Source organism: Heterodontus francisci, chromosome 39 (genome assembly GCF_036365525.1).
Source record: "Heterodontus francisci isolate sHetFra1 chromosome 39, sHetFra1.hap1, whole genome shotgun sequence".
Lineage (NCBI taxonomy): Eukaryota > Metazoa > Chordata > Chondrichthyes > Heterodontiformes > Heterodontidae > Heterodontus > Heterodontus francisci.
Window position 1 is genome coordinate 18,351,021 of NC_090409.1, and position 19,886 is coordinate 18,370,906.

The following is a 19,886-nucleotide window of genomic DNA, read 5'->3' on the forward strand; positions in this document are numbered from 1 at the left end:
ATCATAGGAAGCCTTCTGTTTATTGTACAGTATAAACAACACAAAGCAGAGGAAGCAGATGGAGATTTCTCCCTGACAGCAGCAAAATCGCAACGGCTTCTTTAGAGACAAGTTCCCACTTTGCAAAATTCAGCGCCCAATCAGCAATGACTCCGCCTATTTTACAATGAAACAGAGTTAATTCTAATTGGCCACAACTCTGAGAGATGTCCGATCCAAAGGCCTGCAAGCAATGTCAGACAGTAATCCAGTGCAACATTCGGCTAATTTGTTTTAATCTCGGCGTAGAGGACAGTTTCTTCTGATCGCTTAACATTTTTCCCGGCTTTTCCCAGTGCATCCAGATTAATTGTTGCATAACTTTCCTCATTAATCTGCACCGAAGGAACAGGAAATTGAATTAAATATTCATCAATTTGGCGACACTTTCTCGTTTACTGGGATTTATTTTTTGTTTCAACATTTTAGCTAAATTATTATCATATTGCAAATGGAAAATCAACAAGTCAATCAAAGTATGTCGAAGACACTGATGTACTGACATATCTTTCTGGAAACCAAACAGCAACTTAATATCATTGAATCACGGAATAATACAGAATAGTCGGATGTCATTCGGCCAAATGTGTCTGTATCAGCTGCAAATTTGCCTTCAAATATTTATCCTATTCTCTTTCCAAAGGTTTAATGTTTATTCATACATGGGATGTAGCGTCACCTCCATCCCTAATTGCCCTTTAGCAGCTTGTGGTGAGCTACCTTTTTGAACTGTGCCATGCGGTATCGGTACATGCACAGTGCTGTTGGGACAGAGTTCCAGGAATTTGGCCAACAGTGAAGGAACGGTGCTATATTTCCAAGTCAAGATGGTGGGCGACTTGACGGGAGCGTGTAGTTGGTGGTGTTCATGCAACTGCTGCCCTTATAGTTGGTAAACACTGTGGGATGAAGGTGTTGTCTAAGGGGACTTGATGAGTTGCTGTAGTGCATCTTGTAGATGTTAACTACTGCTGCCATTGTGCACAAGTGTGGAGGGAGTGAATGCTTAATGTGGTGGAAGTGGTGCCAATCAAGTGGGTCACTTTGTCCTGGATGGTATTGAGCTTCTCGACTGTTGTTGGAGCTGCATTCAGCCAGGAAAGTGGAGTGGATTCCACCATATTCCTGACTTGTATCTTTTAGAAGGTGGACAGGCTTTGGGGAGTCAGGATGTGAGTCAATTGCCACAGAATCCCCACCCTCTGACCAGCTCTTGTAGCCACAGCATTTATGTGGCTGACCCAGTTAGGTTTCTGGTCAATGGTAACCCCAGGATTTTGATAGTGGGGACTCAGCAATGCTGAGGTAATGCTGCTGAATGTCCAGAGGAAATGGTTAAGTTCTCTCCTATTGGAGTTGGTCATTGCCTGGAACTTACGTGGTACTAATGTTACTTGCCACTTCTCAGCCCAAGCATGAATGTTGTGTATGTCTTGCTGTATGTGGGCACTGACTGCTTCATTATCAGAGGAGTTGTGAATGGAACTGAGTACTGTGTGGTAAGCAGTGAACATCTCACTCTGAAGCATACGATGGAGGAAAGATAACTGATAGAGCAGCTGAAGATGGTCGGACACTGCCAAAGAACTCTTGCAACGATGCTCTGTGCTAAGATAATTGGCTTACAACGACTAGAACCATCATCCTTTGTGCTGGGCATGACACCAGCCAATGGAGAGTTTCCCACCCAATTCCCATAGACTTCCATTTTACTCGGGTTCCTTGATGCCACGCTGGTTCAAAAGCTGCCTTGTTGTGCTGGTGATCAAGAGTAGAATAATGGGGCTGTAATTGGCTGATTGGATTTGTCCTGATTTTTGCGGAGAGGGCATACCTTGATAATATTCCCTATTGTCAGGTAGATGACAGTATTGGGACAGCTTGGCTAGAGACATAGTTTGTTCTGGAGCTCGAGTCTCCAACACTGCAGCTGGAATATTATCTCAGTGCTTAGCCTTTGCTGTATCCAATGCACTCAGAGGTTTCCTGATATCTCTTAGAGTGAATTGAATTGGCCGAACGGAAACATACTGATATCCAGAAAGAAACCAAGACAGATCATTCACTTGGTACCTCTGTCTGAAGGTTATTTCAAACGCTTCAGCCTTACCTTTTGCACTGATGTGCTGTGCTGGTATAACATATTCAGGTTGAGAATTTGTATTGCGAATTTTATGTGTTCTGAGTGGCGAGTGGTTGCTGGGATATTATCATGACTTCTTTAGTTAAAAATCATAACCATTTTGTGCTGTCTTACATTCTTGGTGGAGTTAATCCTTGTTTTAGGAGGTGGATGGGTGGTTCGATCTACCCAACATTCCCCTATATGCCTTATTTCCAAGATCAATTCTTTTCATTGCCTTTCATTCTCGCTGCACCCCCACTTGCACGATTGATAGATCGGTCATAAAAACATAAAACTCACCTGAGCCGAATTTTGATCTGCTGCCGTAAAAGGAAAAGAAAGAAATAAGTATTGGAAATATACTGTGACAGGATACAGAACAAAAGCAAATTTAGACATTGCACCTTGTCTAACTCTAAACCAATATTCTGCATAGAAGGCATTGGGTTCATTTGTGGTGAAATGGAATTGAAAAGCAGAAATGCTATGTAAAATTTGTTTAGGAGCTTGGTTAGATCGCAATGTGCACGGTTATAGTCTCCAATTTGAAATATAAAATCATGGAAGCACTGGAGAATGTAGAAAAGAATTGAAAATGATGATACCAGAACCGAGAGCATGAACCGATCAGAAAAGACAGAACGGCATTAGATATTTTTCTTCGGATAGAGAAGGCTGAGAAGTGACCCAATTGATCTCTTCAATATTATAAAATGCTTTCACAGCTGCTTCATCTGTAAGGAAGTTTGCAAAGGCAGGCCATCTACATGAAGTTGTCAACAACAAATTCAATGGGGAACGCAGGAGAAATTTCTTCAGCTATAGACTGCTGAGCATGTGGAAATCCCGAGCACAGAGAGTAGCTGAGGGGAACGGTATCGATGTATTCAATGGGAATCTAGATACGCACACGAGGGAAAGAGTTACATTGGGATCTGCTATTGAGAGAGAGAGAGGTAGTAAGGTGGAATAGATCATTTGTCCAAATGGCCTGTTTTAGGGTTGTAAATTCTATGTAATATTATCAATATCCTGAAAACTTTCAGTCCAATTTCATTTGTTTAAATATTGGAATAATATTATAATGTTTTACATAAAATAACTGCACCAAGGGACTGACAGTCACATAAATCTTGAAACATTGCTGTTCCTCTTTTATAATGCCAAGTACAACCCTGTTTCTTGTTGGCTGCAATCCAAATGTTTAAGGATTGAAAGACAGAGAAGCATCATCCACATTGACAGCAGATACAATGAAAAAGATCTCTTTGTGTTTCAGAAAGAAGAGCCCGATTACGCTCTGGTGCAAGTAAGATCACAGTCAAGCGCAGTGGTTGATGTAATCAATGTGTGAGTTCATGTTCTCATCCTTGTCAACGGGGGAAAGCATTGAATCACTTCAACCAAAGGGGTGAAACATAGGGAATGGGACATCATCGTGGTTATTGTCTCGTCTCCCTCTTGATCAACAGGATGTGCAGAGATCTGGAAAAGTGAGTAATTTTAACATTGGGTGGTAGTCTGAAATGGTGATATCGAACTATGCAGATCATAAAATGGGCGGCGAATATGGTATCATCCAAAGCAAACTGACCGCCGCGATGTTGCTCATCGTAACATCCAGCTGAGGAGCAGGGAAAAGAGGAAACAGAATCCTCAATGTGAATAAACATCATGCTAACTCATCTCAAATTCAATGTATGATGTGTTTACTTGTTTTGGTCTTTTTTGTGCTTTTCAAAAATAAACTGAACTCAATTTCTTTATTATACAGAACCCCACCATAAACTCTTCGGCTTCTGGCAAAAACTAACAATAAATTTGAAATATCGAAGAGAGAGGAGATAGAATGGGCAGTCAGATGGCAGACGGAATTTAGGGTAAAGAACTGTGAGAGATGCATTTTGGTAGGAAGAATGAGGAGAGCCAAGATGTGCAAAATTATATAGGAGGTGCATGGACAGGGAGACCTGGGAGTATATGTACACAAATCTTTGAAGTGGCAGGTCAAGCTGAGAAAAAATGTTAAAAAAGCAGATGCGGTTTTGCCTTTTTGCGTAGAAGACTTGACTAGCAAGCCAAGCATGTTCTGATAAACCTTTATAAAAAAAACATTAGTTAAGCCACAGCTGGAGAATTGTGTCCAACATTGGGGATCACAACTATGGTAAGGATGTTAAGGCCTTGGAGAGGGTGCAGAAGAGATTTACAAGCCCCTTACAAATTGAAGTGACTGGAAAAAGAAAATCGTCGGACTGTGAAAGTGTCGGTCGATTCTCTACGAGCCCATTTCACAAGATTTGCACAGAACAACCTTTACCTCGGGATGATGGAAACTATCATTCTGGCATAATGTCCAGCAAATCCACTTAACTAACAGGAGACGCTCCTCTGAATTGAGACACTTATTTAGCAGCTGGATTGTCTGAGCTCCGTGTAGAGCTGGGGATGAGTGAGAAACAAATGGTTGACAGGAAAGAGAAAACTTTTCACCTTATATTAAATGTCTGATCCAAGTGAACGGGAAGTCCCGAAGTGTGAACAGCCAGAAGCTTGAGTGCCAGCACTGAGTTAAAATATCGATAATGTTATGCAGCTATTGTATCTGTATGTGAGGTTTGCAACATTTACCTGATAATTTGTATTTACTCTTGATCAGCAAACCTATTAGAACCATGGCAAGAGCAAGCACTGTCACTCCAACTACCGCACCTGTGATGGCTATGTTCCTCTTCATATTCTCAGGTGGAACTGTGAAAATACACACTCAGTGATAAAGTAATGCTGAAGTTACAATTAACTGTTCCTATCTCACATTAAATAGATATAATGCGTGTACTAGTTCATTTTTACAGGTATGTGAGCACACTTCATGTCTGTTAACTTTATTGTTTTGTTCGGGTTTTGGTGCTGCTTTTTCCGTTCAAATTGAACATTGACGATGTCTCTGTGACCGATTAAATGAGAAGTCACTGGGGTAGAAGTTAGTCTCCGCCACTTCTGGGCCCAGATCTAGCTCTGGACGAGTGGCACATACCCAAACAGAGCGGCCTGTTGTCAGTCTGAATTTGGCCTCAGTCATATAATTATTCAAGGCGTGTTGGAGATAACTTTCAGTGTGGGCGACAGCGTAAAACGGAATATACGGAATTAGCTGCCCATTGTGCACAACTCTTGATTTTCTTTACTATTAAAGTCACTAAAAGTGGACTCTAGGCGGGTTGCAAAAATTAAGTGAATTCAATATTGCTCGTTCTGCACCATCTATCACGGTTAATGCCCCCCACCCCCCGCATCTCCCCCCCCCATCCCCACCCCCACCTCCCCACCCACCAGCAGTGAATGCCACCTGCTGTTGACTGCAAAGTCCATCAGGATTTTCGCTGCCAGGTATAATTAGCCACAAGGCAAAGTAAAACAAAGAGAAAACATGGAATTCACCTGATGTTCCAGTTGGTGAATTCCCAGTGATAACGTACGTCGGTGTAAGTTCTGCAGGAAAAACAAAACATTAAGAGGAGGAAAGGAATTTCAGCAAAATAGGCACCCGTGATGAAAATTGGCACTATACTGATTGAAGCTATCTGTGTGGCATAACCGGCAACATAGTTGTAGCGTGTCATTTAGAGAGGACTTTGTCCACATTAGCTTCCAGTGATAAACTGCGTGGCTGACTACTATTACTCTCTGGATGACTGTGGATAGGCCATAATTGTGCATTCTACATCTGAAGAATCGAAAGATGAATTTATTTGTTATTATTCCATTTTGCTTTGAAAGAGTGAACCCGAATCTCACTATCTGGTTCCAAGATAGCTCATACCACAGAAAGGTGGACAATTGTGGGGTCTGATGGGATGAGTTACTGCAATCTGCTGTGGTCATTGTGGGTTGCAATTTATGTCAATTTATCTTCCTGTTGGTGTTTTCAATGTCTCTGAGGAAACGGATTTCACAGCTGTGGGACAGACGATCTGATGTTACCAATGTTACCTACAGACTGGTTATGGTGAGCACGCTGAAACTGGTGACAGGACCTGCCCTTTAGAACAAGGCAACATTGGACTGAGAATGGCACAAATGTATCCAGCAAAAAGAATCCCAATGGGAATCAACAGGAATTGGTCCAGTGGTTGGAATTCCACCAGACACACAGCAGGTTGATGGAATCTGTCAAAGGTCAATCATCACAGCCCGAGATATCAGTACGGGGATTTCTCAAAGCAATCTCCGTGGTCTATTTGCAGCCACTTCATTAATTATTTTCACTCTGTAATTCAGTCAGGAGTGGGCGTTTTCACTGTCGATTTTACAGTATTTAGCTCCAATAATGAAACAATCCGTGTCTGCCTGCAACAGTCTGAACAACATCAGGACTTGATCAGACAAATGCAACGTAGCTTTCACGTCACATAGCCCAAGAAGACCATCTCGAGCAAGACGAAGACCATCCATCTACCCTTGACCCTTTCTCTTTAGTGGCGACATCCCTGTAGGGTCTTCCCACAACTAACAACTCGTGGATCACATTTGCCTGGAAACAGAACTAGGCTGGTGCTGTGAACACTATGGTCACTACAGCAAGACAGAGCAAACTTTTAAAAATTGAGATTCATTTAAATATGCTAAATGGGAGGTAGTGGGGCTTTGTAACATATTCAATAGCTTAAGTCAGACGGAGTGAATGATTTTTCTCATCTATAATCGCCTTGGCGTTTTGTGATAAACAAGTTGATTTCAAAGCTTTGACCATCTAGTTGTACAACACGCAGGGCATACTCTATCCCTCCTCCCGCGTCCATTTATTGACCACAGTAAGAAAGATCAAATTTTTCACTGCAAATGCACTTCCTCGGGTTTACCACGCCTGGACCAGTAAGAGCAGATTGCTCAAAATGACTTTTGTGGGTGGCAACAGAAAATTATTTTTTAAAAACGTGCCCTTGAAACCTATCTTCAAGGTTTTCACCAATTTTGGTGACCACTTTACCAGACTGACCTTTGTCAGATGTTATTTAAAAAGATCAGCCCCAAAGAAACTTGATAGGAGCAAATTATTATTTTCATCTCTGCACAAGGTTAGTCATACATGGTGAGAGGGTTTTATAGAGAAGCGGAGGCTGTTCTCAACAGAGGAGAGAAGGTTGAGAGGAGATTTGATAGAAGTGTTCAGAAACATGCGGGATCTGGACACAGTAGATCAGGAGGAACTGTTCACATTGGTGGAATGGTCATTAACCAGAGGACACCGATTTAAGGCCAATGACAAAAAAAACAACGGCAACAATCGGCTGTTTTATGCAACGACTGGTTAGGAGATGGGATGCACTGCACCAGAGTGCGTTGGAGGCAGATTCGATCCTGCCTTCAAAAGGATATTGGATCATTATCTGAAGCGATAATTGATCAGCACCCCATCTACCAGCATCAACATTCATTCCCTCTACCACCACTGATGCACAGTGGCAGCAGTGTGAACCATCCACAAGATGCACTGCAGCAACTCACCAAGCCAGCTTCGGCAGCACCTTCTGAACCTGTGACCTCTATCACCCAGAAGGAGGAGGGAAGCAGATGCGTGCGAGGTGCTGCTGGTGTGTATGCTGGTCAACAGGCAGAAGTCTTTAATCAAACAGTACTGCAGATCTGCACTTGCAGTAAAGGCCTGCTCGTGTCCACAAAGGAAACCCGACCCGATCCCGACAGAACTGCATCCGACCAAAGCCCGACCCGACCCGACCCGACCCGAGTCCTTTCATTTTTTCCTGATCCCTTCCTGACCCAAGCCTGACGCAACCCGAGTTCTTTCATTTTTCTTCCCGCGCCCAACCTGACCAACAGAATGTTCACTTTGCCTACTTTCCTTTTTTCACTTTTTCAGTTTGTGCAGATAAGCAACAAAAACTGTAATTGGACTTGAAAGGTTGCTTCAAAAGATGAAGATTGGAGCCATGATTGTTTGGTCATGAGTTAAACAGAAGCCCTTAGAGTTGGTGCCCAGACAGGTTGTGCCACACTGTACCCAGTATTGCTTAAAATAAACACAGCAATTGCCAGAAGGCTCAGAAAATGTCATTATACATTACCTAACCTCATGCTTTACAGGTTGAAATACTTTCTGCAAGTTTATCCAGTGAGCAGCTGAGATTCAGAGAGCAGGAAGGTCAAGAGTGATGAATTATTATAGCTAATACAGCATTTATATGAAAAAATATAAAATGATCACTGTCTAGACTCTAGTCTATAAACATACAGTACAGCACAGCCTGTCTGGACACAATTCCATGGGTTTCTGTTTAACTCATAACCAAACAATCACTGACTTCGTGGCTCCAATCTTCATCTTTTCAAACAACCTGTCAAGCCCAGTTACAGTTTTTGTTGCTTATTTGCACAAAGTGAAAAAGTGAAAATCGAAAGGTAGGTAAAGTGAATATTTCACTGGCCGGCTCGGGTCGGGTCGGGTCAGGCGGGGGAGAAAATGGTAGGACTCCGGCCGAGTTGGGCTCGAGTCCAATGTGGTTTTGTCGGGTTTGTTTCGTTTTATTTTCCTGAACTGAGCAGGATTTTAGTGCGAACACCACCACTTGCAAGTTCCCTTCCAAGCCACACACCATCCTGACTTGGAACGATAACACCCTTCCTTCTCCGTTACTGGGTCAAAATCCTGGAACTCTCTTCCTAATAGACTGTGGGTGTACCTACGCTACATGGACTGCAGTGGTTCAGGAAGGCAGTTCATCCCCACCTTCTCAAGGGAAAATAGGGATGCGCAATAAATGCTGGCCTAGCCAACGAAGCCTACATCCAATGAAAGGAGAAAAGAAAATGCAGGACTATGGGAACAAAAAAAAGTGGGGAAATGGGACTAGTTGAGTTGCTCTTGCTGAGAGCTGGCACAGACACGGTGTGCCTAATGGTCTCCTGTGCTATAACATTTCTATGATTCTTTGATTTTGAGAGCATATTGATATCAATCATCACACGCAAATGGAAGTTTAAGATGCGGGCTTACCTGATATCTCCAAGAGAGAGTTATAAGAGCAAAATGACTTTCCATTCTTGTATCTGACAGTATACGTGTAACGTCCGGCATCACCTCGTTGAAAATTGCTGATATTTAAACTCCTGAAATCAAACTTCCGCCGCTGGTCTTGATGAATCAGCTGCTTGTTCAATTTCCACTGAATTTCAATCTCTTTCCCAGTTATTACGTTGTTGTCAGTGCTCCAATCAATACTGTTAAAATAAGACAGGTCAGAAATCTCACAAGTCAGGAACACGGAGCTCTCCAGGGGAATCGCACCTGCCGGAGACACAGACACTGTGGGAAGAGGAGAAACAGTTAAGCTGATAGAATGCTCCATGGATTAAACTGCGGCCTGGAGATTTGTTCACGCACAGGGGGCCGGTGCAGCTGCTGGGCCTGCCACACCTTATGGTCCAAAGCTCCACATTAAATGTATGCTCAACCTCATTCGAATGATTCACGTTCATGCACTGTAACCCCTCCCTGCCCCGCTGTTCAGCGGTATTGCCTGTGTTTTGGGTTGGAGAGAGAAACAAAATCGCTGACGACCTGAAAGAGCATTTGCATCTCTTCAATGGTATGTGATTTGTGGCCTGCTGACATGCTCGCCACCCAAGACGCAATCCCCTCGAAGTCAATTTCTACCCTAGTGAGTTTTGAGCAGAAGTGCTGAGTGGAACGTTCCAGAAATGCACTGTGGGTGGCACAGTGGCGCAGTGGTTAGCACCGGAGCCTCACAGCTCCAGCGACCCGGGTTCGATTCTGGGTACTGCCTGTGTGGAGTTTGCAAGTTCTCCCTGTGTCTGCGTGGGTTTCCTCCGGGTGCTCCGGTTTCCTCCCACCTCCAAAAGACTTGCAGGTTGATAGGTAAATTGGCCATTGTAAATTGCCCCTAGTGTAGGTAGGTGGTAGGGGAATAGTGGGGATGTGGTAGAGAATATGGGGTTAGTGTAGGGTTAGTATAAATGGGTGGTTGTTGGTCGGCACAGACTCGGTGGGCCGAAGGGCCTGTTTCAGTGCTGTATCTCTAAATAAAAAAAAAATATTTCGCATGGAAGTACAGAGTCATTTAGAGCACGGAAGTAGGTCATTCGCCTATGCAGTCCATGCAGTCTCTCCACGAAGCTCAGCTGTCAGTCCTATTCTCCAGTTTGATCCCAGTAGCCCTGCAAGTCTATTTCTCTCAGGTGACCATCCAACTTCCTCTTGAAATCAGTGATTGTCCCTACTTCCACCACCCTTGTGGGCAGCCGGTTCCAGGTCATTACCACCCGTTGTGTAATAATGTGCTTTCTCATATCCACCGTGCATCTTTTGCCATAACATCCAATCTGTGTCCCCTAGTCCTTGTACCATTAGTTAATGGGGACAGTTCTTCCTTATCCAGCATATCTAAGACTGTCATCATCATGTACACGTTTATTAAATCGCCCTTCAATCTGCTTGGTTCTAAGGGGAACAAAGCCAACTTTTTCAACCTAACCTTGCAGAAAATCCCTGATCCCTGGAATCATTCTGTTAAATCTCCTCTTCACTCTCTCAAAGGCCCTCACATCCTTCCTGAGATGTGGTGACAAGAACTGGACACAATATTCCAGTTGGGGTCTAAACAAAGTTTTATAAAGGTATTTCCACAAAATTTAGTGTTTACATTTAGGGTTTAGAAAGGGTTTTAGATGCCTGTAATAACTCTGGCCAGTGGCACTGTTTTAATGCTACTGTTTTCCACAAAAGTAATGATCAAATTTCTGGTATGTAATAAATTGGAGTTTAACAGAACGTTGGCGTAAATAGGAAAAATGATGGAACAGTTTGTGTCAGAGATATAACTGGACAATGACATTGTTCAGTAACTTACCAATAATCACTATCAGACGAATTTCCATCCTCTGGTTTACGTCTTCTGGATACAAGAAACAGTTATAATGTCCAGCATATTCCATTGTCGCGTTGAAGTAAAGAGAATAATTCCTCATGGTGAAACCCTTTGGCTCTGCCAGTTTTATATGCGAGTATGTCGTGGAGTTACACTGATCGTTGCCATTATCGATTGTGCAAAGTCTAGTCCTATTGTTTCCCGAGGCAGGTTCAAATGTCCACTGGATCTCTTTAATTCCACGGGGAAGCGAGCCGGAACAAGGCAGTAAAACCAGGCTTGACCCGTTGGAAAGAGCCAGTTCTGTACTATCTACTCCACTTCCATCCTCAGTGGCAGCTGTGCAGGAACAAAGTGTGTTACTAAACAGGACTGGAGACGCCTGGATAAATATTCAGCTTTACTCCTTAAATCCATTCCCAAACGAACGGCTCTATCTCTGTCCCACCGCCACCGCCACAGGCTGAATCAGACCATTCACAATCATGGCGCCCTACTTAACTCCAAGCCGAGCTTCCGAGCTAATATCATCACCATCAACAAGTCTATTAACGTCCACCACAGCAACATCGCCTGACCGTGCTCCAGCCTTAGCTTAACAGCTACTAAAAAACTCATCCATGCATTTGTTATCTCCTGACTGGACTATTCTAAAGCTCCCCTGGCCTGCCAGCAACTCTCAATTTTCTTTAACAGCAACCAATGTTATAGCAGCTGCGTTCAGCCCATTGATGTGACATTGCTCTGTTCCAATAACGAAACTGAATCATTAAACTATTAAAAACTTAGAAAACAATTGAAAATTTAGTTAAATTAGTGAGTGAAAAAATGTCGAACAAATAGGAGTAAACGTGACTGGTTAAACTTGACACGATAATTGCCTGCTTTCAAATTTTTCACTGTAAGCCTGACACCGACTCTGCCTTCCAGGGGGAGGCCTTTGATTTTTTTTTACTCCCACATGTTTGGATCAATGCGCAGACCCGCCTGCAAAGTGCTGCCCTTTTTCTGGAAAGATCCAAATTCCCAGAGCAAATTCGACATTTACTTCTGTAAAACTACTGTAAGGATTGAGCTGATTTTATTGTTGGACTGTTAGAACTTGTTGTCATATCCCAAAGTATAACCGTTAAAATTGTATTTCATATGTAACACAACCACAAAGCATGATGTCAGCTAAAGTTCTGGACAATTCATGACATGTGGAGAAGCAATGGGAAGTGTTAATTCGGACAATGCAAAGACCGTTTATTTAAACGTCGTTAGACTGTGGATTACCCCAGGGATCCTGTTAGCGTTTCAACCAGAAAAGACTGTAAATATGTCCAGCGAAATCGCTGTGAAACTGGGCAAGCACATATCAATCTCATGGAGTCGTCACTGTGGATGAATTCACAGCAAGGACACACGGAGTTGCAGCCCCTGAGTGACAATGACCTAAACATGGCTTAAACGTACCATCATGGAAGGGAATTTAAGTAATGACTGACTAATCGGATGAAAAGAAACAGGTTTTACTAAATATGGCACAGAACCAAGCTGGGAAAGGTACATAAATTAAGAAATTGTAAGACCCCAAAAGTGTGCATCATCATCCAGAATAAGACAGAAGATAGACTTCAATCAAGACACAAAATGCTACAGTTAACCAGAGGGTGAGGATCGGTGTTCAATCGTGAATACAAATATTGACAACTGCCCTTTGCTTAGTATCACGATTTTGTGCTTATTTGTGGAAAACGCAATAAAGCCTGTGAAGCTTGTGAGCACCCTCGTACCCGTGTGGTTTTCTAGCTGGTCTGAATGGTAAGTCCCTTTTAGATCTGATTTCCCAACTTAAAGTGTAATTCTGATTGACCTAAGACTTACAATGAAATTAAAGCAATCCCAGACGTTCCACTAACTTGACACAATCGGTTTCTTTTTCAGTAAATATTGCAAAGCCTCCTGGACTTGAGTCGCTTCGCCCAGTGTGCTGCTTATGAAATCCATGATGGGGACTGATGACCATTACTAGGGGGAATAGAATCATAGAATGGTTACAGCACAGAAGGAGGCCATTCAACCCGTTGTGTCCATGCCAGCTCTGTGCAAGAACAATTGATCTAGTCTAACTCCCCTGCCTTTTCTCCATAGCCCTGCAAATTTATTCTCTTCAAATAATTATCCAGTTCCCTTTGATTCAATCCATCCTCAAATTAGTTGGCAGCATTTTCATTGATAATGTACTTAATGAACTAAAACTAGCAATCGAGGAATCTGGGTGAAGTGGGGTGGTGAAAGGTATTTGCCTCTCGGTGTATTAAAGGACACCATCTGCACAGCCCCACAGTATTATCAAACTCACATTTTCACTCTTATTTGAGTTTGAAGTAGCAAATAGAGGAATTCCATCCATCGTATGACACATTTTAATACTGAACTGAATGTAAACACAGGGCATGATGAATCTACATCGATAAGGACAGAGATATATACAGAACTGGCCGAAAAGAGATGATGGGGATGAAATTTGACAAAGGCGGGGAGGCAAAACGGGCGGTATTGTATTCGGCACCAGTCCAGTATTGCACCCTCTGATTTCAATAGAAATTAGCCACTCAAATCGAATTTCACCCCCATTGGGTGCCACCATATAAATCAAAATAACTATCAAATTAGTTATAAAGGGTACCTGAATTTAGAACGCGGAGAAAAACGAAAACGCCGAGAATGAGACACTTCATACTGTTGGCTGTTGAGTGTGGACTAAACGCAGAAAAATAGCCAAGTGTATCAGTTAGCAAAACAAGTAGCTGTTCTCGTTTCCGTTTCTGGGAAATTAAACAGACTTGACCATGTGATTATTGGTTAGAATTTCCTCAGTGACTCGGTAAAATCCAGAGGCAGTAATTTCCACATCCAAAGGCTGAAATTTAACTGGGGCACCCGATGCGATGTCACGCATTTTTCATTCCCACCTGAGCCGAAATTTACTTCCCAACGCTTGGCTTTGACATCAGGTGGAGTGGGAAAAATTCACACCGAATAATTCCTCGGCTATGACAATCTTCAACAGGAATAAGAAGAATAAACTCAAAAGGCCGTTTTATCCGAGAACCTGCGGCTGGAGCCTTTGTTCTCTACCATAAGAACACAAGAATTAAGAACAGGAGTAGACCATTCGGCCACTAGAGCCTGCTCCACCATTGGATAAGATCATGGCTGATCTGGTTGTGGCCTCAACTCCACTTTCCTGTCTGCTCCCCAGAACCCTTGACTGCCTTGCCGATTAAAACTCTATCTAATTCAGCCTTGAATGGATTCAATGACTCAGTCTTCACTGCTCTCTGGGGAAGAGAATTGCAAAGATTAACGATCCTCTGAGAAAAAAAAAATCCTCATTTAAGTTTTAAATGGGAGACCGTTAATTTTAAACTGTATCCCCTAGTTCTAGACTCCCCCACAAGGGGAAACATCCTCTCACATCCACTCCGTCATGTCCCTCAGGAACTCATATGTTTCAATAAGATCACCGCTCATTCTTCTAAATTACAATGGGTAAAGGACCAAGCTGCTTAGCCTTTCTTCATAAGATCACCGCTTCATCCCAGGAATCAGTCGACTGAACCGTCTCTGAACTGCTTCTAATGCAGTGATATCCTTTCTTAAGTAAGGAGACTAGAATTGTACACAGTACTCCAGATGCGGTCTAACCAACGCCCTGTACAGCTGTAGCAATTCTTCCTTACTTTTATACTCCATCACCCTTGGAATGAATGCTAACATTCCATTTACCTTCCGAATCACTTGCTGGACCTGCATACTAGCTTGTTGTAATTCATATACGAGGACACCCAAATCCCTCTGTAAAGTACAGTTCTGTAGTCCCTCTCCATTAAAATAATATGCTGCTTTTCTATCGTTCCTGCCAAAGTGGACAAGTTCACATGTTCCCACATTGTATTCCATCTGCCAAACTTTGCACTCACTTAACCTATCTAAGTCCCTTTGTAGACTCTTTATGCCCTCTTGGCAGCTTATTTTCCTACCTATCTTTGTGTCATCAGCAACATTAGCTACATACATTCGGTCCCTTGATCCAAGTCATTGATATAGATTTTAAACAGTTGAGGCCCCAGCACGGATCCTTGTGGCACTCCACAACTAAAAACTGGCCAACCAGAAAATGACCCATTTATCCCTACTCTCTGCTTCCTGTCTACTAACTAATCATCTATCCATGCCAATATGTTACCACCTGAGCACTGTGGTTGAAATATGAACTACATAATTCATGGAATGGAGAAATTCATCCAACTTTCTTGGCATCATCTTCTAGCGACACAACCTCTTCCACAAAGATGTTCAAAGGTCACAGGGTAATGTCACCCTTGGAGCAATGAGTAATACTCTTATATCTGTGCCAGAAGTTGGTGGATTCAAGTCTCACTCCAGAGACTTCAGTTAATGAAAGTAAAACCTTAGTTTAAGATTGAGGATGTGCTGCACTGTCGGAGAGCTATCTTACAGATGAAAGTTTAAACTGAGGCCCCATCTGTCCTCACAGATGGACATAAAATATCCCATGGGCATGATTTCGAAGAAGAACAGACGAGTTCTTCTAGTTCAGCATTGTATTTTATCTGTCACTGAACGTCATTAAAACAGGTCATCTGGACCTTATCACATGCCATTTGTGGACGGTTGCTGTGCACAAATTGATGCTGTGTTTCCTGCATTACAACAGCAACTGCACTTCAAAAAGTGGTTTTTTAAACTTTCGTGGCATGTGGGCGTCGCTGGCAAGGCCAACATTTGTTACCCATCTATAAATGCCTTTGAGAAGGCGGTGGTGAGCCGCCTTCGTGAAAAGCTGCGGTCCATATGGCGTAGGTAAACCCGTAATGCTGTTAAGGAGGGAGTTCCGGGTTTTGACCCAGTAATGGTGAAGCAACGGCGATAGAGTTCCACATCAGGATGGTGTGTGGCTTGGAGGGGAACTTCCTGGTTGTGGTGTTCCCATGCATCTGCTGCCCTTGTCTTTCCAGGTGGTAGAGGTCGTGAGGTGCTGCCGACAGAGCCTGGGCGAGTTGTTGCAGTGTATCTTGTACCTGGTGTACACTGCTGCAACTGTGTGCCGGTGGTGGAGAGAGTGAATGTTAAAGTTGCTGCTTTGATATAAAGGGCAATAAAGATATAAACTCTTACCTCACCTCTTTTTATGATGTTTTGTCCGAAACTGTAATGAGATCAGAAGTGGAGCGACTCTTGCGGAACCCAATTTGAGCAGCGCTGAGCAGGTTATTGCTGAGTAAGTGTCACTTGATAGTACTGTCGACAACAGCTTCCATCACTTTGTAAACTGGTGGGCAGTAAGTAATTGGCTTCATTGAATTTATCCTGCTTTTTGTGGACAGGACTCACCTGAGCAATTTTCCACATTGTTCGGTGGATGTCAGTGTTGTAGCTGTTGGCTCTGAGGTTGTAATTATAACTTTTGCTGGCTGTTGCTTGACTGGACAGCTCTCCCAATTTTGGCACAAGTCCCTTTGCAAAGCTTTGCAGGGTCGAGTGGACGGGGTGTGCAGTTATCATTTCCAGGTCAATGCCGGGTGTTCCATCCAGTTTTATTCTTTTAAAACGTTTCTGTCGCAGTTTGGCATAACCGAATGGGTTCCTAGGCCATTGCAGAGGGCAGTCCAGAGTCAAACACATTGCTGTGGGTTTGAAGTGACATGAGGCCTGAACGGTTGATTTCCTTCTCGAAAGGGCATTAGTGAACAACGTGTGTTTTTACAACAATCCTGTAGTTTCACAATCAACATATTTATCGATTTATTTAATTCAATTCACCCAACTGCCTGGTGGGATTAGAAGTCGGGCCCACCGAGCATTAGTTGGGGCCTCTGAATTACTAGCCCAGTAACATTATCACGACGCCAGCTGTCCCCGCATAGAACATCAGGCGAACGTGAAGCACGCTAAATATATACAAATGATTTATTTCTTTGGCAGGTATGCAAATCCGGGCTTGTTTATACATTTTATCAATCAAACAGTGGAAACTATTTTGACTGAAGAACTTAGCGACCTTATAGTATAAACAAGTATTCATCTCACATATACTCAGGGCAATTTTCAAAACAATTACTTGACAAGATCCAGAACGTGCCCCATGTCAGTGGAAGAATATCAGTCTTTTCTTCTGAAATACGGTCACCCAGGGTAAATTAGATTGGGCTCTGCTGATATATGTCTGGCAGGAGTCTGAGCCAGAGGTCTGTCTTTATTTTTGCTCTCTATCTGACTGGATGCCCTATCAAATTGACATTATATTGACAAATTGAATTGACAAACAGGAAATAAGGAGCGTTTTGTTAGAGGTGGTGTAGTTCCTAAAACAACTGATAAGTTGAAAATGGCTGTTTATGAGAGTGGAGGGAAGTATATAATGGCGTCCACGAGGCACTGGTAGCAGCACAACCGCTCTTTTTGGTATATATTAATGACCTGGGCCTGGGCACAAGGGCATTATTTCAAAGTTGCAGTTAACACAGAGCTCGGATATGCAGTAAACAATGAACAGGATGGTACCAGATTCAGGATGACACTGGTCAAATGGGCAGACATATGAAAAATTAATTTAAATGCAGGGAAGCATGAGATGTTGAATTTTGAAGGAAGAATGAGGTGAGTCAATAATAATCAAAATGGTATAATTTTAAAGCGTGTACAGGAAGACAGAGAGCTGGAGGTGTACACAGCCAAATCCTTGATGGTGACAGGTCAAGTTGATTCAGCTGTTAATAAGCATAGGGATCCCGAGCATTCTCAAGACAGGCATCTAGTACAAAAGCAAACACTTTATTCTAAACATTTATAAATCATGGGTTAGGTCTCAGCTGCAGTATTGTTTCCATGTTGGGGACCAGACTTTAGGATGACTGTCATGAACTTGGAATGGGTGTAGTGCAAAGTTACTAGTTAGTACCAGGGACGGGCGGATTTCTAAACGTGGGGAGAGTGGATCACTAGTTCTCGTTCGAAAACAATGACGTTTAAGGGGAGATTTAATACAGGTGTTCGGGATTATGAAGGATTTGATAAATAAGGCGAAACTGTTTCCAGTGATAGGAAGGTTACTAACCAAAGGAATCGTCTTTAAGATAATTGGTAAAAGAACCAGTGGGGGAGATGATGGGAATGTTATTTACACAGTGAGTTGTTGTGATCTGGAGTGTGCTGCCTGAAGGCGGATTGGAAGCAGATTTAACAGAAACTTGCAAAAGGGAATTGGATAAATTCTTGGAAAGTTGAATTTCTAAGCCGAAAGCGCAAGACCCTGGGACTAAGAGCAGATGGACTGAATGGCCTCCTTCTGTGCTGTATGATGTATGATTTTATCATTTGTAGCTGTTTGAAATGGTGAAATACCTGCCAATCACATTTCTTTATTTGGTGTTTGGTCATTCTCGCTGCCAGTCAACATTTCTGCCTCGCTATTTGGGACATATCAGGTCACAAATGAGTCTTGACAGTGCAGAATGGTGCAAGGGACCGCCACCTATTTAATATATTTTACTACCATAATCCTGGCGGTTTGGGGGGTACCGGGGCCTCTGGACTGTTGAAACCAGGAGACACCCCTTACATTTTCAAGCTTGAAGTAAGAAGTTAGTAGTATCTTCTAAAATAAATACATCACACAGAAAATCATGTGCAAACGTACCAGAGAGAAGAGCAATGCATGCAGAAGAAATCCACATCAATAAAGTCATATTAAAAATGAGAAAACTGGTCTTCGATTCTCCAATGGAACAGGCAAAAGTGACACTTCAGGGAGAATAGTTCCTTGCAAAGTTGATTCAATTCTGCTCCGTTCCACAAGTGTTACCAGCACCGTTGCAAATTTCAGAGAGGAAGCAGAGAAAAAAAGAGCTCAGTCCATCAAGAGCAATGTTTGTTTTTCAAACAGCCCTGCGGTTTTATTTCTACTCAGGATGCGGTTTCACACCAGAGCTGAGACACTGACATTTATAGCAAGACTGCTGCACGCATCTAAACTGGTGGGCCATGCACAACAAAGGTCATCTCGCCGAAGAACATAGACATCTGCCCAAATGCTGGTGACTCCAGACAGCACACTGCAGGGCTGCAGTCCCCACCAACGACAGCATGAGCTGATCCTTCAACACGTAATGCTAAAGGTGTTAAGATATTGGCTGCCGCCCTGTTTATTATGGTCAGTTTACAGGGCCGGGTCCATTTACAAAGCGCCATTTCCAAACACCACTGATGATTGGGCCAACCACAATATGCCAACATGTCAACACAGCTGATACTTTCACCCAGGCGTTGAAAGTCACTGAGCTGCTTCTGGAAGTGAACTTGTATTTTAATAAAATAACAGAATTTTTCCCCCATGCTTCATCTTGTGACTGATCTATTGAACTTCCTCATTTCTGTTCGGTAAAGCTGATATTTATCTTGAGCTGCTTGCGTCTGCAACGTCTTTCCATGTTATTTCAACAGAACATCTGCTTCCTTTTTTAACCACGAACTGTAACTACACCAACAGTCGCTTTGAACTGCGCTCTACCCAGCAAGCAGGAAATAAACCCCAGTCTCCTGAAAGCAAAGACCTGGGTTATTTCAGTAGTTAGTGCTTGGCGGGAAAGAGGACACCTGCTCTCATATATTTCGTTCATTTTCATTTTAGATGAGCTCACCTCCATTGTGGTGGAGGGGCATTCCAGCGAGTCTCACCCACAACTGTGACAAAACACTTTAACAAGCAGGCTCGTATAGATACAAACACATTTTTAAATTGAGGA

At 42.9% G+C, this 19,886-nt stretch overlaps 1 protein-coding gene across 3 annotated transcripts; it reads right to left on the bottom strand.

Annotated features, from left to right (window-relative positions):
• On the bottom strand, positions 1 to 19,407 carry LOC137352691 (uncharacterized). Of its 3 annotated transcripts, none has more exons than XM_068018409.1 (7): positions 18,782 to 19,407; positions 11,053 to 11,409; positions 9,180 to 9,488; positions 5,606 to 5,656; positions 4,796 to 4,915; positions 2,465 to 2,484; positions 1 to 374 (listed from the first exon to the last, which is right to left on the bottom strand). In XM_068018409.1, the coding sequence occupies exons 1-7, from the start codon at positions 18,828 to 18,830 to the stop codon at positions 264 to 266; spliced, it is 1,017 nt and encodes a 338-aa protein (XP_067874510.1). In that variant the 5' UTR covers positions 18,831 to 19,407; the 3' UTR covers positions 1 to 263. The 3 variants fall into 3 exon arrangements, with proteins under 3 accessions (XP_067874510.1, XP_067874511.1, XP_067874509.1); XM_068018410.1 differs by lacking the exon at positions 18,782 to 19,407 and adding an exon at positions 13,745 to 14,752 and having other exon boundaries at positions 2,465 to 2,481; XM_068018408.1 differs by lacking the exon at positions 18,782 to 19,407 and adding an exon at positions 13,745 to 14,735.
• Between the last annotated feature and the right edge of the window lie 479 nt (positions 19,408 to 19,886).